At 43.5% G+C, this 24,717-nt stretch overlaps 1 protein-coding gene across 1 annotated transcript; it reads right to left on the bottom strand.

Moving 5' to 3' along the window:
• Nucleotides 1–9,232: 9,232 nt before the first annotated feature.
• Nucleotides 9,233–10,664, bottom strand: LOC140194636 (fibroblast growth factor-binding protein 1-like). The gene is made up of 2 exons (XM_072251883.1): nucleotides 10,558–10,664; nucleotides 9,233–10,453 (listed from the first exon to the last, which is right to left on the bottom strand). The coding sequence occupies exon 2, from the start codon at nucleotides 10,420–10,422 to the stop codon at nucleotides 9,778–9,780; it is 645 nt and encodes a 214-aa protein (XP_072107984.1). The 5' UTR covers nucleotides 10,423–10,453; nucleotides 10,558–10,664; the 3' UTR covers nucleotides 9,233–9,777.
• Between the last annotated feature and the right edge of the window lie 14,053 nt (nucleotides 10,665–24,717).

The raw sequence follows: 24,717 nt of genomic DNA, 5'->3' as shown, positions 1-24,717 counted from the left end.
GCCACTGCACCAAGGGGGATAGTTGCATGAAAGTGGCAGACAGATAGAGAACGGTTTCCCACTGCCTCTGGATCATGTGCTAGTGACGGCGGATGACCTCCTTGAGGGGAGCATACCCTACTGGGTCAAAAAATAGGGGAGGCTTGACCCAAAAGCAGAGCAGAGGAGACAATTCAGCACTGAATGACAATTTTAATAACAGACCACAAAATAACAGGCCACAAGTGGTTACAAAGCAAGAGGGAACAGAAACTAAACACAACGGGCAACAAGGTAAACTTTAGGCAAGGAGAGTGAAAGCTGGGTGCAACTGGGTGAGGCTTGCTGGTCTGATGAGTGAACAATGACTGGGGTTAAATAGGCTACAGGTGATGAGTCTGGTATCGGGGAATCCTATTCGCTGGGTGGAGACTGGGAGATGTTTGCAGGAGCAGGTCTAACATGTTGTCTTGGATGACTTCAGCTTCCCCAGTGTTGACTGCACCACCTCAATGCAAAAGGTACTGGGGGGTATTTAAATGGGTAAGGGTAAATTATGATGCAATTAGGCAGGATCTTGGGAGCAAAAATTGGGAATGGAGGTACTCAGAGAAATGCACAACAGAAATGTTCAAAGTCAATTGATTATCAAAGTACATATCCTGATGCCTTCCCCATCATTTTGGGGGATTCTAACCAGGCCATCTTGATAAAGTCACAAAATAAGGATTATCAACAATTAACTTCTTTTACCAGAGGAAGCAACACACTGGACCACTGTTACACTAAGATCAAGAGTGCCTACCGTGCTATTCCTCGCTTGTACTTTGCCAAGTCTGGTCATCTGGCTGCACTTCTACTCCCTGAGTATAGGCAGAGATTGAAGACTGCAGCACCAGTAGTGAGGACCAAGAAGGAATGGACAAGGGAAGCACAGGAGAGCCTACAGGACTGCTTTGAATTGGTGGACTGGACTGTATTCAGGGATTCATCTTTGAACCTGGATGAGTATGCAGCAGTTGTAACCAACTTCATTAAAACCTGTGTGAATGAGTGTGTGCCTACAAAAACTTAATGAACATTCCCAAACCAAAAGCCGTGGATGAACCAAAAGGTTTGTAGTCTGCTGAGGGCTAGATCTGTGGCATTTAAGTCTGGCGACCCAGGAATGTACAGAAAAACCTGGTACGACTTCTGGAAGGCTATTTCAAGAACTAAGAACCAATTCCCAGCAAGGTTGGAGACGACATCAGATGTACGTCAATTCCGGCAGGGTTTACAGGCCATTACATCCTACATAGCAAAACCCAACATCATGAATGGCACTGATGCTTCACTCCGAGGCAAACTCAATGCCTTTTATGTTTGCTTTGAAATGGAGAATAAGATCACAGCAAGAGGATCCCTGCAGCACCTGGTGACCCTGTGCCTTGGAGGCCAATGTCAGGCTGTCTTTCAGGAGGCTGAACCCTTGCAAGGTAACAGGCCCCAGTGGAGTAGCTGGCAAGGTTCTGAAAACTTGTGCCAACCAACTGGCAGGGGTACTCAAATACATCTTCAATCTCTCATGCTGCAGTCGAAAGTTCCCACCTGTTTCAAAAGGGCAACAATTACACCAGTGCCCAAGAAGAGCGGTGTAAGCCGCCTCAACAACTATCGTCCAGTAGCACTCTCAACTACAGTGATGAAATGCTTTAAGAAGTTGGTCATGGCTGGAATCAACACCTGTCTCAGCAAAGACGTGGACCCTCTGCAATTTGCCTATCATCACAATAGGTCTATGGCACATACGATCTCAGTGGCTCTCTCCACTGCCTTGGATCACCTGGACAATACAAGTACCTACATCAGGATACAGTTCATTGACTATAGTTCAGTGTTCAACACTGTTACTCATTCAGTCCTGATCAAAATGCTACAGAACCTGATCCTCTGTACCTCCCTCTGCCACTGGATTCTTGACTTCTTAACTGGAAGACCACAATCTGTGTGGATTGAAAGTAACATCTCCACCTCATTGACAATCAACAGTGGCACACCACAGGAATGTGTGCTTAGCCCACTGCTCTACTCTCTCTACACCCATGACTATGTGGCTAATCACAGCTCAAATGCCAGCTATAAATTTACTGATGATACAACCATTGTTGGTAGAATCTCAGATGGAGATGAGAGAGCGTACAGGAGCAAGATATTCCAGCTAGTTGAGTGGTGTCGTAGTGACGACCTTGCACTCAACACCAGTAAGACCAAAGAGCTGATTCTGAACTTCAGAAAGGGTAGAATGAGGGAGCACAAAGCACACCTCATAGAGGGATCAGAAGTGGTGAGAGTGAACAATCGCAAGTTCCTGGGTGTCAATATCTCTCAGGGTCTAAACTGGTCGCAACATGTTGATGCAGCTATAATAAAGGCAAGACAGTGCCTATATTTCATTAGGAGTTTGAGATTTGGTTTGGTTACCTAAAACACTTGAAAACTTCTACAGATGTATTGTGGACGGCATTCTGTCTGACTGCATCTCTGTCTGGTATAGGGTGGAGAGGGTCTACTGCACAGGATTGAAGTAAGTTGCAAAAAGTTGTAAAATGAATCATCTCCATCATGGGTGCAAGCCTCTGTAGTATCCAAGGCATCTTCAAGGACCGGTGCATCAGGAAGGTGGCGTCCATCATTAAGGATCCCCACAACCCAGGACATGCCCTCTTCTCATTGTTACCATCAGGAAGGAGGTGCAGAAGCCTGAATGCACACTCTCACCAATTCAGGAACCGCCATCCAATTCCTAAATGGACGTTTGAACCCATGAACACTACCTCATTACTTATCTCAAATTTATTTGTTTTTTGCACTACTTATTTTAACTATTTAATATACATATATATACTTAATGTAATTCAGTTTTTTTACTATATTTTTCATGTATTGTATTGTACCGTTGACACAATGTTAACAAATTTCACGAGATATAACCCTGATTGTCAACCTGATATATGTTGCCATATGCTCCCTTTAGATTTTCTTTCTTGCATGGCAAGTGTGATTTATGCTGCTGTTGGGCAGGAATGTGGGGACATAAATTGGGAGCGTACCTACAGAGAGAAATACACAATGGAAATGTGGAGGCTGCTTGGAGAGGGCTTGCATGGGGTTCTGGATAGGTTTGTCCTGTGAGCCAGGGAAAGGATGGTAGTGTGAAGGAGCTATAGTTGACAAGATATGTGGAGCACCTAATCAAGTGGAAGGAATTCTGTATTCACCAGTGAGAGGGACCTGGACAAATGTGAGGACAGCGTAGAACAGGCTAATACACTGGAACATGTCAATGTTAAGAAAGAGGATGTGCTGGAACTTTTGAAAAACATTACGATAGGTAAGTTCCCAGGGCCAGACAATACATATGCCAGAATACTACAGGAAGTGAGGGAAGAAATTGCTGTGTCTATGGCAATGACCTTTGTGTCCTCACTGGTCACAGAAGCAGTACTAGACGAATGGAGGGTGGCAGATGTTATTCAAGAAAGGCAATAGGGATAATCCTGGGAATTAAAGACCAGTAAGTCCTACTTCAGGTGTGGGCAAACTATTGTAGAGGATTCTTAGAGAAAAGATTTACAAGCATTTGGAGAAGCATAGACTGATTAGGGCTAGCATTGTGAGGGACAGATCATGCCTGATTGAATTCTTCAAGGAAGTGACAAAACAGATTGATGAAGGTAGAGCAATGGATGTGGTGTATCATCATCATCATCAGGTGCCAAGCCCAGTTTGAGCTTTGACTGCCGTGGCCCACACACTCCTGTTTTGGGTCAAGTGGATCAATTCATTGGTATTCATTTCCAGTTCTCTGGCTGCTGTCTTCATCATCATTTGTCTTTGCCTTCCTCTTGCTTTCTTCCCTTCAATCTTTCCCATAATTACCATGCATCCTAACTCCTATTTTCTAATCACATGTCCAATAATGTTACATTGCCTTTTCATGATCTCATACATTTTTCTTTTTGTGTTTGCTCTGTTCATGACATCCTCATTAGATATTCATTTCATCCGTGATATTCTTTGCATCCTCCTCAAAAACCACATCTCTGCTGCTTCAATTTGTTTCCTCATGTTACTAGATATTCTCCAATATTCTGAGCCATATAACATAACTGGATAAACGTAGCATTTCAGTACTCTGAGGCAGGTTGTCATGCCTAGTTTAGTATTGGTCAGTATAGTCTTCATTCTCGTCAAGGTGTCCTTTGCCATCCCTATTCTTCCTTCGATGCCCATGTCGCACCTGCCATCTGATGTCACCCAGCTTCCTAAGTAGCAAAAGTTCTGTACTTGTTTTATGTCTTCCCCATTTATTCTCAGCCTGCAGATAGGATTCTCTTTCTTTTTGGATATCATCATACATTCTGTCTTTTTCCAATTGATAGATAGACCCATTTTTGCACTCTCTTCAAAAACTATATCAATTAAGTTTTGTAGTTCTTCCTCCGTACTTGCAATTAACAGTGTCATCCGCATATCATAGAAACATAGAAACATAGAAAATAGGTGCAGGAGTAGGCCATTCGGCCCTTCGAGCCTGCACCGCCATTCAGTATGATCATGGCTGATCAACCAACTCAGAACCCTGCACCAGCCTTCCCTCCATACCCCCGATCCCTTTAGCCACAAGGGCCATATCTAACTCCCTCTTAAATATAGCCAATGATCTGGCCTCAACTGTTTCCTGTGGCAGAGAATTCCACAGATTCACCACTCTCTGTGTGAAGAAGTTTTTCCTAATCTCGGTCCTAAAAGGCTTCCCCTCTATCCTCAAACTGTGACCCCTCGTTCTGGACTTCCCCAACATCGGGAACAATCTTCCTGCATCTAGCCTGTCCAATCTCTTTAGGATTTATACGTTTCAATCAGATCCCCCCTCAATCTTCTAAATTCCAACGAGTATAAGCCTAGTTCATCCAGTCTTTCATCATATGAAAGTCCTGCCATCCCAGGAATCAATCTGGTGAACCTTCTTTGTACTCCCTCTATGGCAAGGATGTCTTTCCTCAGATTAGGGGACCAAAACTGCACACAATATTCCAGGTGTGGTCTCACCAAGGCCTTGTACAACTGCAGTAGTACCTCCCTGCTCCTGTACTCGAATCCTCTTGCTATAAATGCCAGCAAACCAATCGCCTTTTTCACCGCCTGCTGTACCTGCATGCCCACTTTCAATGACTGGTGTATAATGACACCCAGATCTCGTTACACCTCCCCTTTTCCTAATTGGCCACCATTCAGATAATAATCTGTTTTCCTATTTTTGCCACCAAAGTGGATAACTTCACATTTATCCACATTAAATTGCATCTGCCATGAATTTGCCCACTCACCTAACCTATCCAAGTCACCCTGCATCCTCTTAGCATCCTCCTCACAGCTAACACTGCCACCCAGCTTCGCGTCATCCACAAACTTGGAGATGCTGCATTTAATTCCCTCATCCAAGTCATTAATATATATTGTAAACAACTGGGGTCCCAGCACTGAGCCTTGTGGTACCCCACTAATCACTGCCTGCCATTCTGAAAAGGTCCCGTTTATTCCCACTCTTTGCTTCCTGTCTGCCAACCAACTCTCTATCCACATCAGTACCTTACCCCCAATACCGTGTGCTTTAAGTTTGCACACTAATATCGGAAATTATTGATGTTTTCACCACCAACTTTGATTCCCAAGATGTCTCGTATTTTTTGTAATATTGTTTCATTCTACATCAAATCAGGGGAGAAAACACACCCTTGGCTAATGCCTCTCTTGATTCTCATAAACTAACTCACTTCTCCATCTATTCTTATAGTGGCAGTTTGTTCCCAGTACGGTTTTCTGATTAGGTGGAGGTCTTTTGAATCTAGATCTAGAGTTTCCTGTAATATTTCAAATAACTTCTTGTGCTTCACTTTATCAAGTGCTTTTGTGTAGTCAATAAAACAAGCAAATCTTTTTGCTCTTGAATAGCTCATTCTTCAATAGCCCGTTAACATCAATATTGCATTTCTTATACCCTTGTCTTTCACAATACCACATTGTTCTTTACCTATTTCAGCTTGTCTTACTTTTAGCTCTTGTCATCAAAATTTTTAGAAGTATCTTGATGATATGACTCATTAAACTTATGGTCATATGTAATTCACATTCTATTGCTCCAGGTTTCTTAGGAAGAGTGATAGTAGGCATCCATTAGTCTCATGAGACCATGGATTTGCACGTTGGAAGGTTTCCAGGGCGCAGGCCTGGGCAAGGTTGTATGGAAGACCGGCAGTTGCCCATGCTGCAAGTCTCTCCTCTCCACGTCACCGATGTTGTCCAAGGGAAAGGCATTAGGACCCTTACAGCTTGGCACCAGTGTCGCTGCAGAGTAGTGTGTGGTTAAGTGCCTTGCTCAATGACACAACACGCTGCCTCAGCCAAGGCTCGAACTAGCGACCTTCAGATCACTAGGCGATCGCCTTAACCACTTGGCCACATGCAGAGTGATAAATACCGATTTTTTCATCTCTTCTGGTATTATTCCAGTATCATAAATGTCATTGATTAAATTAGTAAGTTTTCAGTTCCATAATCTTCAAGGGCGATAATTTTATACAGATTTTATTAAGGCATTTGATAAGGTTCCCCATGACAGGCTTATTCAGAAAGTTGTGAAACATGGAATCCAGGGAAACTTGGCTGTGTAGATTCAGAATTGGCGTGCCTACAGAAGGCAGAAGGTGGTAGTAGATGAAGTATATTCTGGCTGGAGCTCAGTGATCAGTAGTGTTCGGTGGTGATCTGTTCTGCAACTCTTGCTCTTTATTATTTGATAAATGACTCGGATGAGGAAGTGGAAGGGTGGGTTAGTAAGTTTGCAGATGACATGAAGGTTGGTGGTGTTGTGGATAGTATGGAAGGCTGGCGTAGGCTACACCAGAACATTGATGGGATGCAAGGCTGGGCTGCAAAGTGCCAGATGACATTCAGTCTGGAAAAGTGCAAAGTGATACACTTTGGAAGGTCGAACATTAAGGCAGGATTTGGGTTAAAGGCAGCATTCTTAGCAGTGTGGGGTAATTGAGGGATCTTGGGGGCCATATCAAATTTGATAGGGTGGTTAAGAAACTGTGTGGTATATTGGCCTTCATTTCTTGGGGAATAAAATTCCAAGAGCCACAAGTTAATGCTGCTGGTTAGACCACACTTGGAATATAGTGTTGAGTTCTGGTCACCTCATTATAGCAAGAATATGGAAGCTTCACCCATGATGCTGCCTGAATGAGAGAGCATGTCTATGAGGAAAGACCGAGCAAGGTAAGGCTTTTCTCTTTGGAGCAAAGGAGGATGAGAGGTGACTTGATATAAGATGATAGGAACCATAGATAGAGTGTACAGCCAACATCCTTTTCCCAAAAGAGGCTAGTATGAGAGGGCATAATTTAAGGTGATAGGAGAAAACATGGGGGGGGGGGAATGTCAGAGGGTAGGTCTTTTTTCAGATGGAGTGTTGGATGTGTGGAGCACACTGCCAGGGGTGATGGTAGAAGCAGACACATTTGGGACATTTAAGAGACCCTGAGATAGTCACAGTTCTGCCTCTGAGCACCCAGCACCATCCTGCAAGGGCAGCCACAAGACATGGCAGAGGTGGAGGGAGTTCACTGCCGGAGAAATTGCAGCAGAGGACAAGGACTCACAGCAGGTTCCAGGCATGTAGGAATGTAAATTTTAAAACACAGCACCCTGGGCGTATTCGACTGGAGGACGCATTTTAACGCAGTGATTAGTCGGTACATAAAGGAACAGAACAGAACAAAGCACCAACGATGAAGGTATGGAATACTGTCAGGTTTCTGCGTTGTCAGTTAAATGATTTCAAGCCTACTGTATCAGATCTGAGGGGGGAAATGTCCCGGTTGATGTGTAGCTGCGCTGGGAAGAACTCTTAAGTTAGAGGCAGTGGTCATATTTAACAGCAGCGAGCAGGACGCCAACATCCTTGGCACAGAATTCGATGAAGGTGTAAAGTCGGACTCTATATTGAAATTTCAGCAAATGGCGTGGAACAGATGGGGGGGGGCGGAATGCGCAACGGTAGCTGACAATACCTAAACTCCTCTCGGCAAAGCTCTCAAAACAGCTGCCGCACATTCACCGGGCGGGCCGAGCTTCGCACTGACGGGAGGGCAGAGGCAAAGGGTGGGGCCGGACATGAGGCGTGCAGATCGGATTGGCTCCGCGGGCGTGGGGTGAGCGCCAGGCTGGTGAGTAGGTGCCGCGGAGCCCGCCCACACCCAGAGAGCGGCAACTCACAGGGATGGAGAGGAGAGTTGTGAGAAGGAAAGGGGCAGAGCCTGGCAGTGTGGAACTCAGTGGTGGCGAGCTGAAACAAATCAAGTAATAGCCGGCAGTGACAAATCGCACAACGCGTTTCCTTTCAGATGCATTCTAACGAAATGCTATTGTCAATTGGTTTATATTTGTCGCCTGTACCGAGATTTGATGAAAAACGTTGGTTTGCATGCCATGCAGGCAGATCATTCCAAGCTAAAACAGGAGTAGGTGTGGCGCAGAATATAGTGTTAGCGTTATAGAGGATGTGCAGTGCAGGTAGATAAATAAAGTACAATAAAGTGTTAACTTCAATGAGCTTAAATTATTATGAAGCGGGTTGCTTGGTAACCGTTTTGGGTGGGGTTAATACTACAATGCTGTTACAAAGTGATTTTCAATGCGTATTTGGGGGGGGGAGGAGGTATTGACTGGTTTTGTTTTCAGTTCAGTGGCAGGAAACAGCTTGTTCCCACACCACTATTGCAGCGTTTGCTCGCGGTGACCTGGAAGTGTGTCAGCATCGAGTTACGAAACCTTCGCTGGGATGTGATCACTGCCGAACTGGCATCCCCACTCATGGCTGTCTGCGCAGTAATCGAGTTTAACTTTGGGTACAAGTACTCACCGTGATGTTTAAACTAAATAATATCAGACTCCTGTTTAAAGCACAGCAGTTGTAATTCTTTGGGAGACACCAGGACATCTCACACCTGATCAAACCTGTTGGTTCCCTGGATCTTACGGGCTACTTTTAAACCTTAAGCACCTCGGTGAAGCTGCATCACAGCAGATCGATTCTTAATTACTCAAGTATCAGTGCAGTCGTCCCCCCCCCCCCCCTCCCCACACACACACGCTCAACTTCGGGTCCCATAGTTACGGACAAATGTTACACCAACACTTGGAGTAAAATAGTGTTTCAATTTTTTATTAACAGTTTTAGTATAGTGTACTGTATATATAAACAGTTTTATTCACAAAGCGCGGTCGTTCTCTATGCGACAGTGGCCAGATCTTTCAAGTCGGTGGCGAACTAGATTCTGTGGTGTTAGTTGAAATACTATATTCCTTCACTGACATTAGGCAAAGCAAGGATGAAATTTTAAAAAGACAGTTGAAATTGACAGAGTGTTCTCCAGAAGAGCGACTTAAAATCATTTCAGACCTTAATATGTTATGTGTAGGTTTGAAAGCGGAAAGCAAGGAAGTTTCTGTTTGAATGGCCAGGCGTTCTACCACGGACCGGGGGCACAGACAGCGACAGGTACACAAGAGTTTAACGCTAGATAATGTGCTTCGAAGACCTGTTAATAAATTAGAAATACTTTCGTGTCTTAGTAGTTTATTTATAAATTGTGGAACTTTGATACAATTTCTCAGCTGTACAATTAGTCCCAAAGTAAGTGAAAATACACAACAGCGCAGAAACAAATTATTACAGTCCCTCTTGTCTCAGCCTTGGAAAGCGGACAGCATGAACTTGCAGAGGGATCCCCAACTTTCGCTACAATGCTTGGCGGCTATTTTGTCAATGTCGGGGCTCTCGGAGCTATCGGTGGCAAGCGGGACCGATTCTTTTGAGTCCTTCTCCTCCGCGGCGGCAGCAGGCAGCAAGCTGGAGCGAGTCATTTTCATATGAGCTGACTTTATCTTTTTGCACAAACTTGCTTTCAGCACCGACGACGGGTTGCTGCAATCTGTCTTCTTCAGTGCTCTGATGACTTGCTTCCAGTAGGTTTTCTCATTTCCTGCGTACTTTTGGCAGGCCACTGGGTTCCCAGTGAATTCACACCAGTAGGCATTCTGTCCTGCTTTGCATTCCAAGCGCAGGTTCCTGTCGCCGCTCTTTTCTCCCCTCAATGCCCACCTGCATTCCTCCTTGTTCTTGCCGACGACTTTACCTTGTTTCGGGCCGAATTCCTTTCCCTTTGACTGCTTTTGCACTTCTCCTTGAGGTGGCCTCCTGCCTCGTGATTCGCTTCGGCTGTGCCTTTTACCTCTCCTACCGTTGCCCTTCTGTTCCTCGCGGGCATCGGCCAGGAGACAATGCGTGACGAACAGGAGAAGTAGGAACAATCCAACTCTCGCCAACTTCATTCTGAGGTCTCCCGGGAGTGACGATTGGAAACTGAAGAGGGAAACATTTTGATAACTTTTAACCAACATACACGCGCAAAATCAGTCACTGAACACCATTATCCAACGTGACAAAGGCAACGTGTTTGTACGTACCTTCCAAGCTCGACTTCACGACACAGCTGCAAGGCAGGTTCCGCCGTTAGTGGCGACGGACTCTGACACTTCCTATTTATATGTTTGGGCAACCCTATGGGTGGGGCGTCTTCGAGGGATAATCCGCAGAATACCTTAATTTTGCTTCACTCAGGTTCGGGTTCACGCAAGGTGCAGTCGCAATCCGGCGATAAAGCAGCGGCACTCATCGTTTACGAGCGGTGATGAGTGGCCCCCCGCTCCGGGGGGGGGGGTGCATTGTACTGCAGAACTCAATTCAATGTTCCGACTGACAGCATTATCGGTACTGCGCTTCCAAATCCATGTCAAGTTTGGGCGCTTTCTGCCTGGCATGAGTTATTCATTGAAAGCACTTTTTTTTTCAAAATAGTGCTTTTCTACAGTTGAATCGTTGTTGGAAGGAATATTGAACGCGGCGCTAAGCAGTTAGCTGATCCGCTATCGTTATATCGTTTACGCCCGGCAGAAAGCGAAATCAATGCCCATTCTCTCGTTCAGGTCTGAAATCTGGTTGATCGATCGCCCTCGCTGGGCGGTCGTTCATTGATTCTATTATAGGTACTATTGTATAGGTTTGAGAGCATGCCCGCAAGAAAATGAATCTCGGGCTAGTATATGGTGACGTATACGTCCTTTGATAATAAATTTACTCTGTACTTCAGTGGCTGGGAATGAAAAAGTTTGGCTGTTTATGGAACCCTTCATTTGGGAGCGGGGAAGCGGGGAATCTGGAGGAACAAGATATCTACAGGAGGAACATGGTGGCCCAGGCAGCATCCTGGGTGGGGGGGTCTATGTTCCGGGTTGAAACCCTGCATCGAGTCGTCTGTCGGTTTCCACGCACAGATGCTGCACGACACGCTGACGTCCCCCAGCAGTTAGTTTTGTTTTAATCCACGTTTCCGACCTGGCTTTATTAGGCAAATGGGAACTTCTTCACAACCTCCTGAAAAGTACTCAGGTCCACGGAAACACTGCTTTCGACACGAAGATGAATAAATAAAATAGTATTATCACGAAACAATATATGTTATGATTTTTTATTAACAGAAATGTCTACGATAGATGTTTTATTTCTTTTGGTTTGGGGTGATGGTGAGTTTATTTGATGCTGGCTATGTCAATCGGAACACTGTATTGCCGTAAAACACATGTCAGTGTGGACACATGCTGCGTTTTTTTAGCTATACTATTCAGTACATTAGGAGGTGTTCAGACTGAGTGAAATGCTCAGAGTTGTGGACGAGTTGCTAGAGCGGGAACACCGCATGGGCAGTGCGTCTCACCCTTCTCTGCGCTTCAGCAACGTTCGGTTACCGCACTCGGGTCATCGAAGGGGAATGGTTCTTTCAATCCGAACTCTGTGTGTGTGACCAACTCTCGGCGTCGGTACTTTTGCACTGGGATTTGGTTAGTCGTGTCAGTGCATTTGGCTTGTACCGCTTTTGGCGATGGACCTTGGCTCTTCACGTCAGGCTGGCATACAGCGGGACGCCGAAGAGGAGCGCGCAAGGCGATTATTACACTTATATTTAATGCTAGGGAAAGGGACTGCAGTGAGGGTAAGAATGGAATGATATGGTATGTGAATTCGTGGCTGAGAAAGTGGTGCAGGGAGCAGGGTTTCAGCTTTCTGGATCATTGGGATCTCTTCTGGGGAAGTTATGACCTGTATATAAAGGACGGGTGGCACTGAAACCCGATGGGAACCAATACCGTAGCAGGCAGGCTTGCTAGAACTGTTTGGTGGGGGGATTTAAACTAATTGGCAGAGGGAATGGGAACCGGAGTTATATGGCCGAGAATAGGGTTGTTGATTTACTAGCGGAGAAAGTATGTAGTGAGACTCACGGAAAGGACACACAGATGATAGGACAAAATTGCAGTCAGTGAGACGAGTTGCAGTGTAAATGGGGGATAAAATCGAAAAGGTTGACGGATACAAGACTGAAAGTGTTATATTTGAATGTACGCCGTATACGGAATAAGTAGACGATTTAGCGCAGTTTGAAATTGGCAGGTATGACGGTGTGGGCATCACTGAGTCGTGGCTGAAAGAGCAGAAGGTGTGGTTTGGCTCTGTAGGTACAAAAAATGAAATCAAGTCCCTAGAAAGAGGTGACATGGGATGACAGAAGATGTAGAACCGTAGTCGGTAGAGTTAAGGAACTGCAAGCATAAAAAGACATGATGGGATTTACATACAGGCCTCCGAACAGTAGCCAGGATGTGGGCCACAAATTACAACGGGAGATGGAAAAGGCATTTAAAAAGGGTAATGTTACGATAGTCATGGGGAATTTCAGTATGCAGGTAGGTTTGTGCTGTATCCCAAGAGAGGGAATTTGTAGAATGCCTTCAAGATGGTGTAATGAGCACTTTGGGCCTGTGCGGGGAGCCGGAGAGCGCGGGACGCCGAGGTTTTGAGAGCACTTGAATTGGATAATTGTTGTTTAACGAAAGTTGTTAATTATTCAGTTCCTTGTGTTATATTTTGTGACTCACTCATTGTAATGTGGTTTCCTGGTGCTTTCTGTTTAACTTGTTAAGTTTATTTTGAAGGCTCAGGGGTTCCGTGTTATTTGTATTTTTTAAGTGGATGCGCGATTAGTGCTAATCGCAGAGACCTAGTTTTGAGGATGAATCGACTTGAGGTGTTTAGCTAAGCCACTTATGTTGTTTTGGAATTCTTATGAATAAATTCTGGTCTCCGTCTCTACATCAGAGTCTGTCTTTCCTCTGGATTCCGACATCGCCAGCACACATCGCGACATACCGCTTTTTAGAGCAGTTTGCGGTTTAGCGCACACGGGGATCAGCCATTCTGGATTGGGTGTTGTGTAATGAAGCAGATTTGATTAGGGAGCTTAAGGTAAAGAAACCCTTACGAGATAGTGATCATAATATGATAGAATTCACTCGGCTATTTGAGAGGACGAAGCTAAAGTCAGATATATCAGTATTACAGTGGAGTAAAGGGAATTAGAGGCATGAGTGAGGAGCTGGGCAAAGTTGACCGGAAAGGGACACTAACGGGGATGATTGCAGAGCAGCAATGGCTGGAGTTTCTGCAAACAATCCGAAAGGCACAAGAGAGATATACCCCAAAACTGAAAAATCAGGATGGCACAACTGTGGCTGACCAGTCAAAGCCAACATAAAAGCAAAAGGGGGCATAAAATTGAGCAACAATTAGTGAGAAGTTAGATGATCGGAAACTTCTTAAAAAAAAACACCAGAAGGCAATTAAAAAGCCATAAGTGGGTTAAAGATGAAATATGAAAGTAAGCTAGCCAACAATATCAAGGAGGATACCAATTTTTTTTCAGATATATACAGAGTTAAAGAGGTGAGAGTAGATATTGAACCGTTGGAAAATGGCACTGGAGACATTGTCAGGGGAGAGGCAAGGAAATGGCAGCTGAACTGAATAAGTATTTTACACCAGTCTTCACTCTGGAAGACACTAGCAGTATGCCACAAGTTTGAGAGCATTGGGGCAGAAGTGAGTGCAACTGTTATTACTAGGGAGGAGGGGCTTGGGAAGCTAAAAGATCTGAAGTAGATAAGTCACTTGGATCAGATGGCCAACACACCAGGGTTCTGAAAGTGGTAGCTGAAGAGGTTGTGGAAGCATTAGTAGTGATCTTTCAAGATGAAGGAGGCAGAAGAAGGGAAAGTGAGGAGAGGTGTTCTGCAAAACAATTACATAATCTGAAATTGGTTTCTCCAATGTAGAGGAGATAACACCATGAGCATGAACTGGTGGACATTAAATTGGAAGAAATGCAAATAAATCATTGTCTCACCTGCAAGTAATGTTTGGGTCCCTGGGTGACAGAAAGGTTAGGATGTTCACCTTCAGTCAGATATGCACAAATATGGTGAAGTACCCGTACAATAGAGATATTCCATGCAACAGCATCTAGCTCCTGTACATAAAAAGTATCCACTGAATGTTTGTTCGTTATCTTCTGCTGCTGTAGCCCATCCATCCTCTGGATGCTTACAGGTGCTCTTCTCTACACCATGTTGTTACGTGCAGATATTCCAACTACTCCCACTTTTGTGTCAGCTTGAACCAGTTTGGTCATTCCTCTGACCTCTTATTGTGTTTTCAGAACTGCTGTTCACTGGATTTCTTTTTTCTTTTTGGTTTATTTGACCATTCTCTGTAAAGGCTAGAGACTGCTGTGTGTGAAAACCTTGATCAGTAGCTTGAGGTGCTCAAACCACCCCTTCTGGCAGCAACAATTATTCCATGGCCAAAGTCACTTAGATCAAATTTATTCCCCAGTCTGATGTTTGGGCTGAACAACTAAACCTCTGACCATGTCCGCATGCTTCTGCGCATTGAGTCACTGGCACACGATCGGGTAATTAGCTATATCCATTAATGAGCAAGTGAACTTGGAATGTCGGTTCAGACAACACTAAATACAAATTATACATAAAATTATCCCATTCAAAGAAATAAAAGTACCATGAGAAGAGGAGTGGATATTGGTGGATCTGGAAGAGTGATGCAGAAGAGATTGTGCCTTCTGAATGCTGCATGAGTACAAGGAGGAAGAGTGTGACTGGTAGTTATAGAAAATAATTCATTAATGTGGAAGTGAAGACAAGGGGAAAGCTATCCTTGCTTTGGCTGGGAGGAGGGGCTGACAGCAGAAGCTTGGGAATTGGAACAAACACAGTCGAGAACCCCGTCAGTTATGGTGAGACAAGACAATAGTTATGGAAAAGACAACATTTCAAAAGCACTGGTGGGTAAGTATGACCTGAACAGATACTAAGGAGCCAGAGAAACTGCCAGAATGGAATAGAGTCCTTACAGGAAGCCGGTCAGAAACAAGAACAACGTGGTGTAGACAAGATGAATGAGGGAGTCTCTGGAGTAAAAACAAGAACTTCTGGAGGAACTCAGTTTGTCAAGCAGCATCTGTGGGGTGTGGGGGCAGAGAGCTGCATAGGATTGAAACAGTTACTGCTCTCTGTATCCAATAAAGAGAAAGACATAGGTTGGGCAACTCCACATTGCCACCTTTGACTCAAAAGGAATCTTAAAAATATATTCATTTAATATAAGGACACTTTTAGCCAGTCAAGGGAGAGTGACGGTAGAGGGCAGCTGGCTGGGCCAATGTTGAAGGAAGAAGTGAAGAACCCTCCGGTGTGGGATGAAAATGCGGAGAGATTCAATATCCATGCCGCAAACAAGATTGGGAGCAGGTCACCAGAAAGAGCAAGCTGCTAGTGGTGGATTCATGAGAGATATTATTGTTAAAGTGAGTCAGGACTGGACACTGGGCAAATTAGACTACAAGAACATAAGATATGGGAGCACAATTAGGCCATTCAGGCCATTGAGTCTGCTCCACTATTCAGTCATGGCTGATCATTTTCAAACCCATATAACCCTTAATACCTTTACTAGTCAAGAATCTCTCAATCCCTAATTAGTCCTGCCAAAGGGTCTTGACCCGAAACGTCGACTGTATTTTTTTCCATAGATGCTGCCTGGCCTGTTGAGTTCCCCCAGCATTTTGTGCGTGTCTCTCTCAATCTCTGCCTTAAGTACATCAAATGCATCCAATGTTTTATCCTCCATAGGCCGTTGACATTAAATTCCACAGATTCACCACGCTTTAGCTGAAGAAGCCCCTCTTCGTCTCAGTTTTAAAGGCATGTTCCTCTAAAACTGAGGCTGTACTCTTAGACTCTAAACTCTCCTGCTAATGGAATCATCCCCTCCACATCCTCACTATCCAGGAATTCAAACACAGAAGCTTCCCAGCCTTGTCCCCAATTCCAAATATACCAAACGCAGTCACAAGAGATCCTGTAGATGCTGGAAATCCTGAGCAACACATCAAAAATGCTGGAGGGACTCAACACCTCAGGTTATTTAAAGTAACCATCTCTCTTTTTTTCCTCCCCCCCCTCCTTTTGTTTCTCTTCATTCTGGTGTCTCTCTCACTCCTCTTTCCCTAACCTCTCCTCTGACTTGCACATCACCTCACTCTGATTCCTCATCCCCTTCCTTTGAGCCGATGGTCTACTGTCCTCTCCTATCAGATTCCTTCTTCTTCGCCTTACCTTGTCTACCTATCACCTCCTAGCTTCTTGCATCGATCCCTTTTGACCCATTTCCCCACCCACCTACCCTCCCTCTCACCTGGACGCACCTACACCTGCTGGCATGTACTCCTTCCCCTTTCCCACCTTATTCTGGACTCTTCCCCTTTTGTTTCCAGTTCTGATGAAGGGGCTCAGCCCAAAACATCTACTGTTTATTGTCCTCCCACCAAAGATGCTCCCTGACCCACTGAGTTCCTCCAGCATTTTGTCTGTTGCCCAATAATACCAAAGGAATTCACAATCTGTATTAGCATTTCTTTCCCTCTATTTGTAATCACTTATCCCAACTAAAGCCCTCCCTACCCTCTGACTGAGGATATGTTTCTGATGGGAAGCCTATCTTTGCTCCCTTCTGTAAAGAGGGTAGAAGCTTTAGCTCTGATATGCAATTAATATCTCTCTCAGCCAGATCAAGGATCCACCAGGTTTCTATCACTTCAGCATTAGCTACCAGCTGCTCAGTGGTGATCTAGATGAGTAAAAGTGATATCTCCAGCATTTGGGTGGATTAAGCCCTTCCCCCTTGCAAGTTTGAACCTTCGGACTTTTGCTAAGATAAAGTATTTTTCTTCTGCTGGCTCCACAGGTCCCACTTCTTGCTCACAAATTCAAGTCTTGTCCAGGTCCCTTGTGGTAGCTTTAAGATGTCATCTTCAATTTCTCTTTCACATATGACCCCCTCTCTTCCCACCCACCCCTTGACATGACTAGTCTTATTTAGATCACTGACCAGAAGATTAAATTATGAGGACACTCAGGTGCGAAATTAGGCCAATTGGTCCATCAAGTCTGCTGCACCATTCCATCATAGCGGATTCATTATCCTGCTTAATCCCATTCTCCTGCCTTCTCCCTGTAATCTCTGATGCCCTGATTCATCAAGAACCTTTCAACCTCTACCTTAAACATATCCAATGAACTGGCCTGTACAGCTAACTGTGGTAATGAATTCTACAGACTCACCATCCTCTGGAGAAATAATTTTTTCCTCATCTCTGTTCTAAGTGGACTTCCCCAATTCTGAGACTGCGCACTAGTTCTAGACTCCCTACTGCAGGAAACATCATTTCCATATCCACTCGATCTAGGTCTTTCAATATTCAATAGGTTTCAAAGAAATTTCCCCCTCATTCTTCAAAACTCCAGTGAGTATAGGCCCAAAGCCATCAAATGCTCTTCATATGTTAAACCTTTCATTCTTCAGATCATTTTCATGAACCTGCTCTGGAGGGACCCTCTCCAATGTCAGCACATCTTTTAGATAAGGGGGCCAGAACTGCTCACAAGTGCAGTCTGACCAATGTCTTATAAAGGCTCAGCATTACATCCTTGCTTTTGTATTCTTGTCCACACGAAATGAATGCTAACCTTGCATTTTCCTTGATTAGCGCTGACTCATCTTACAAGCTAACCTTTATAGAATCCCAAGTCTCTTCGCACCTCTGAATTTTTAAAATTTTCTCTAAATTGCATTCCATCTGCAACTTCTTTTCCCATTCTCCCAATCTAAGTCCTTCTACACACACCCTGCTTCCTCATTCTACCTGCCCCTCTACCTATTTTCATATTGTATGCAAACTTGGCCACAAAGCTATCTATTCCTTTCCATCGGCATAAATTGGAAAAAAAAAACAGTCCCAACACTGACCCGTGCAATACACCACTAGTCACTGGCAGCCAAACAAGAAAGACCACCTTTATTCCCATTCTTTCCTCCTGCAGTTGGCCAATCTTCTATCCATGCTAGTACCTTTCCTGTAACACCATGGACTCTCATCTTGTTGAGCAGCTTTTGTGTGGCACTTTGTCAAAGGCCTTGTGAAAATTCAAGTATACAACATCCATTGACTCTCCTTTGTCTATCCTGTGTGTTATTTTCTTAAAGATTTCCCCTTAAGAAAACCATGCCAACTTTGGCCTATTTTATCATGTGCCTCCAAGAAGTCAGAAACCACATCCTTAGTAATGGACTCCAAAATCTTCCCAACCACTGAAGTCAGAGTAAATGGCATATAATTTCCTTTCATCTGCCTCCCTCCCTTAAAGAGTGGTGTGACATTGTAATTTTCCAGTTCTATGGAACCATTCTAAAATCTAATGATTTCTTGAAAGATCATTACTAATGGCTCCACAATTTCTTCAGCTACCTCTTTCAGTAGCCAGGTTGTAGTCCATCTGGTCCAGGTGAATTATCTACCTTCAAACTTTTCAGCATCCCAATTACCTTCTCCTTACTAATAGTATCGGCACTCACTTCTGCCCACTGACACACTCGAATTTTGGGCATACTGCTAGTGTGTTTCACAGAGAAGACTGACGCAAATATTTATTGAAATTGTGCACCATTTCTTTGTCCCCTATTACTACTTGTCAATAATCATTTTCCAATAGTCCAATATCCACTCTCACCTCTCTTTTACTCCTTATATACCTGAAAAAGCTTTTGGTATCCTCTTTGATAGTATTAGCTAGCTTACCTTCATATTGAATCTTCTCTGCTTATGCTTTTTGTAGTTGCCTTCTGTTGGTTTTTAAAAGCTTGGTCTTCAAACTTCCCACTATTTTCTCTGAAATGACATCTCTTTTGCTTTTATGCTATCTTTAACTTCCTTTGTCAGACACGGTTGCCTCATCTTCCCTATAGAATATTTCAGCTTTGGGATGTATCTATCCTGTTCCTACCAAATTACCCCCAGAGACTCCAGTCATTGCAGTTCTGCTGTCATCTCTGCTAGTATCTCTATCTATTATGCTGGCTCAAAGGGCCGAATGGCCTACTCCTGCACCTATTGTCTATTGTCTATCACCGTTCAGTCAACTTTAGCCAGCTCCTCCCTCATGTCTGTGTAATTCCCTTCACTCCTGTGCATTAATGATACATCAGACTTTCTCTTCTTCCTTTCAAACTGTAGGGTGAGTTCAATCACAATATGATCACTGTCTCCCTAGAGTTTCTTTACCTTAAGCTCCCTAATCAAATCTGGTTCATTACACAACGTCTAATCCAGAATTTCTTTTCCACAGAGGGCTCAATCACAAGCTATTCTGAAAAAAACCATCTTGTAAGCATTCTACAAATTACAATCCTCTACCTTTCCACTATCTTTTGCAATATTATATGCCCTCTCCTTTGCTTTTACGCTATCTTTGTCTTCCTTTGTCAACCACTGTTGCCTCATCCTCCCTTTGGGATGTTTATTTCATTCATGATCCATTTTTATTGAATAACCAATCACCCAACTTGTCTTCCTTGTCCTTGTATGACATTGGATGACTTTAAAAATTTATATGCCTGCAACACCTCAGGTGTTGTGTTTTGACTTTGAATAGGCCACGTGGAGAGTGGAGCTACAGACGCATCCTCATTCAGCACAAGCTAATAGGTCTGATGGGAGGTTATCAAGGAGGAATATTTATTCAAGGACTTTTCGTCTCGTGTCACAATATTTATTCCTTGTATGTTTATTATTATTATTTCGTTTATTTTTGTATTTACTGTGAATGCCCACAAGAAAATGAATCTCAGTGTTCTGTGTGGTGACATTTATGTACTTTGATAATAAATTTACTTTGAATTTTTACATTTTGTTTATGCTGTATACCCATAAGTACAAAGCTAACAACAGGTAATTGAATACAATTTCAATATTGCAAAGATTACTTCAAGGTTTTGGGTGTGGGCAAAATCATTCATAGAATTACATTTTTATCTTAACCTTCAGGACTGAAGAAGGGTCTCTGCCTAAAATGTCGAGTTTACTCTTTTCCATAGATGCCAACCAACCAGAGTTCCTCCAGCATATTGTGTGTGTTGCTTTAGATTTCCAGCTTCTGCAGACTTTCTCATGTTTGTGATTTCAATATAGGGGTCTGTTAACAGGTTGTCTTGTCAATTGCCAAACATAATTATTTAGTTACCTCCTACTTTGCATTGCTCTCCACAACTTTGGTGCTTGTCTGCACAGCTGTGTTGTAATTTCAGGGCAAGTTTATTGCTTATAGGTTTTATTATTGTTTATCAGGTTTTTTTTTTGGAAAAATGTGTTGTCTTTTTTTTATATGCTTGAAATAGCAATTACAATATCACCCCTAATTATGTCTAATCCTCCCTAACATTGTCTCATGTTTTTGAAAGTGCCAGCATCAACCTTATCTCAAAAGCTTCTTTATGAATTAAATATACTATTTCTCTTTGAAGTTTTGAGTTGTAACCCAAACCCATACCGTCTCCTTAATCTGCATTGTACAGTTTGATGGGTGCTTCATCCCCCATGCTGGTTCCAATGGTCATTTCTTTCTAGGTAGTCCTTTGGGGTCAAGGATAACTTCCTTCTGGTTTTGGTGTTCTAAGGTGGCAAATGAAATCAATGAGGACTGCACTCTGAGCCACAGGTGGTGGCAGATGGGGCAGCTGGGTGAATAGTTTGTGAAGTGGTCTGCTCATTCCATCACTTACACGGGGTCTCCCAGATGCATGGCCCAGTTCTCAACACCATCCCAGAAGCTTGTTCAAGTGGGCTTAAGATTCATAGGGATTCTGTGGGGATGATGTATTTCTTCAGGGCAGCTTTGACATACTTAGAACCTAGAACATTACACCACAGTACAGGCCCCTTAGCCCACAATGCTGTGTCGATGTATAACCTACTTTTAGATCAATCTAACTCTTCACTCTTTCATAATCTCCCTTTTTTTTAATCATCCATGTGTTCTACCACCTCCCCTGGCAGACCATTCCATGCACCACTCTGTGTGTGTGTGTGTGTGTGTGTGTGTGTGTGTGTGTGTGTGTGTATGTATGTATGTGTGTGTGTGTATATATATATATATACATCTTACTTCTGACATCCTCTCTATACTTTCCTCCTGCCACCTTAATATTGTGCACCCTTCTATTAGTCAATTTTGTCCTGGGCAAAAGGTCTCTGGTTATCCACTCTATTATCTATGCTTCTTATCTTGTACACCTCTCAACCTCCTTCACCCCAAAGAGAAAAGCCCTAGCTTGCTCAACCTATCTTCATAAGACATGTCCTCTAGTCCACGCAGCATCCTAGTAAATCTCATCTGCATCCTTTCTAAAACTTCCACATACTTCCTGTAATGAGGCATACAGAACTGAACACAATATTCCAAGTGTGGTCTAACCAGGGTTTTATAGAGCTGCAACATTAACTCACAGCTCTTGAAATCAATCCCCTGACTAATGATGGTCAACTCATCATGTTCCTTCTTAACAACCATATCAAACAAGCACAGTAATTTTGAGAGATCTGTAGACATGGACCTCAAGATACCTCTGTTCACACTACCAAGAATCCTGCCATTAACCCTGTATTCTGTCTTCAAATTCGACCTCCCAAAATGAATTTTCCATATTGAACTCCATCTACCACTTCTCAGTCCAACTCTGCATCCAGTCAAAGTCCCATTGTTGCCTAGAAGAACCGTCTACACTATCTACAACTCCACCGACCTATCTGCAAGCTTACGAAGCTACCTTTCCACTTCCTCAGCCAAGTTATTTATAAAAATCACTTGAATGTTTCTACTGCCTGCCTGGTAATGTATTCCCATGGCAATGCTCAGAGTAGAGTGTCTGTCTTTGGCTGATCTGCCCAATGTCATTGCCAAAATACATCTAGCTCCTCAACATTGGGGATGTATGTCCAGGAGACAACATGGTCCATTTGTCCTTGAATTTGGAGGATATTGCAGAACAGCATTGGTGAGATTATATTTCCAGAGTTCAGAAAAGCCTGCTGAAGAGATTCCAGGTCTCAGAATGACACAGCTGCCCAGAAGGCCATTGACAGTGGTGAATTTCATTATTGATGCTGATGTTTGCCTTTATCAGAATCAGTTTAAGAATAAGGTTTAATATCGCTGGCATATGTCGTGAAATTTGTTGTTTCACAGCAGTGCTTACATTGCCATACATAATAAAAATGATAAATTACAAGAAGCCAATAAGTTCTTAGGATCTGGGGACCCACACCAAACTCCTTCAACTGTCTGAGGTGAAGGAGGCACTGTTGTGCCTTTTTCACCACGTAGCCTGTATGTGGAAGATTGAGGAGATTTGCTAGAGGTATAGAAAGTTATGAGGGGTACACCGAGGGTAAATGCAAGCAGGTTTTTTCCACTGAGGTAGGGTGGAACTACAAAAAGATGTCATAGGTTAAATGTGAAAGGTGAAAAGTTTAAGGGGAACATGAGGGGATACTTCTACACTTAGAGGGTTGTGAGAGTGTGGAACAAGCTGCCGTCACAAGTGGTGTATGTGAGCTTGATTTCAATGTTTAAGAGAAGTTTGGATAGGCTCGTGGATGTTAGGGGTATGGAGGGCTATGGTCTCAGTGCAGGTTAATGGGAGTTGGCATTTTAAATGGTTCAGTATGGGCTAGATGGGCCAAAGGGCATGTTTCTATGCTGCACTTTTCTATGACTCTACGATCCTAATGTGAACTTTAGACACTGATTCTTGAATATATCAAACTATCCATTACATACAACATAAATGCAATCATTTTGGGCTTTGCCACATCCTACAAATTCACAATACTAGTGTGCTCAGAGACCAATCTTAGGTTTAAAGTGAATTATGGATTTACTCATTTTCTATGTGACACTGTGAATGTATAAAGCTAATGTTAGGTTTTGGCTTTAATATTGCTGTCAGTTGCAGCAAATATTTGTAGTTAGGCCATGATCATTGAAATTAATTTGTCTCATACCAGCGACTATCATTTTGCATAATGACAGGAGTTAACAAAATGCTGCCATAGGCTTTTCTTAAGGGGAAATCTTGCCAAACAAATCTGCTAGAATTCTTTTTGTGGTGGGGGGGGAACAGGATAGACAAAGGAGTCAGTGTATATTATATATTTGGATTTGCAGAAGGTCTTTGACAAGGTGCCACACATAAAGCTGCTTAACAAGATGAGAGCCCGTGGTATTACAAGAATAAAACCAGCATGGGTAGAAGATTGGCTGACTGACAGGCAGGAGGCAAAGAGTGGGAATACAAGGCGCCTTTTCCAGTTGGCTGCCAGTGACTAGTGCTGTTCCACTAGGGTCAGTATTGGGACCACTTCTTTTTGTGTTATGTCAATACTTGGATGACGGAATTGATGGCTTTATGGCTAAGTTTGCAGACAATATTATCACAGGTCGAGGAGCAGGTAGTGTTAAGGAAGCAGAGAGTCTGCAGAAGGGCTTGGACAAATTAAGAGAATGGGCAAAGAAGTGGCAGAGAGAAGATAGTGTAGGACAATGTATGGTCATGCATTTGGTAGAAGGAATAAAAGTGTAGACTATTTGCTAAATAGGGAGAAAGTGCAAAAACTTGAGGGTGCAGGGACTTGGGAGTCCTCATGCAGGATTCCCTAAAGGTAGGTTGAGTCAGTGGTAAGGAAGGCAAATGCAATGTTTGCATTCATTTTGAGAGGATGAGAATATAAACACAAGGATGTAATGCTGAAGCTTTATAAGGCATTGGTCAGACTGCAGTTGAAGTATAGTGAGCAGTTTTGAGCCCCTTATCTAAGAAAAGATGTGCTAGCACTGGAAAGTGTCCAGAGGAGGTTCACGAGAATGATGCTGGTAATGATAGGGTTAATACATGATGAGCATTTGACTCTGGACTGAACTTGCTGCAGTTTAGAAGAATGTCGGGAGGGGAGGTGGTGAAGATGTCACTGAAACCTATAGAAAATTGAAAGGCCTAGAGAGAATGGGGGTGGAGAGGGTGTTTCCTATAGTGGATGAGTCGAGGACCAGAGAGCACAGCTTAAGAACAGAGGGATGTTATATTGGAACATGAGGGATTTCTGTAGCCAGAGGGTGGTGAGTCTGTGGAATTTCTTGCCAGAGATGGCTTTGGAGACCAAGTCAATGGTATAATGAAAGTGAGGTTTAATAGGTTCTTGAATCTTCAGGGCATCAAAGATCACAGGGAGAAGGCCAGAGAAAGGGGTTGAGAGGAGTAATAAATCA

Source organism: Mobula birostris, chromosome 3 (genome assembly GCF_030028105.1).
Source record: "Mobula birostris isolate sMobBir1 chromosome 3, sMobBir1.hap1, whole genome shotgun sequence".
NCBI lineage: Eukaryota > Metazoa > Chordata > Chondrichthyes > Myliobatiformes > Myliobatidae > Mobula > Mobula birostris.
Note: the sequence above shows the minus strand (reverse complement) of the source record. Positions and strands in the feature narration are given on the sequence as shown.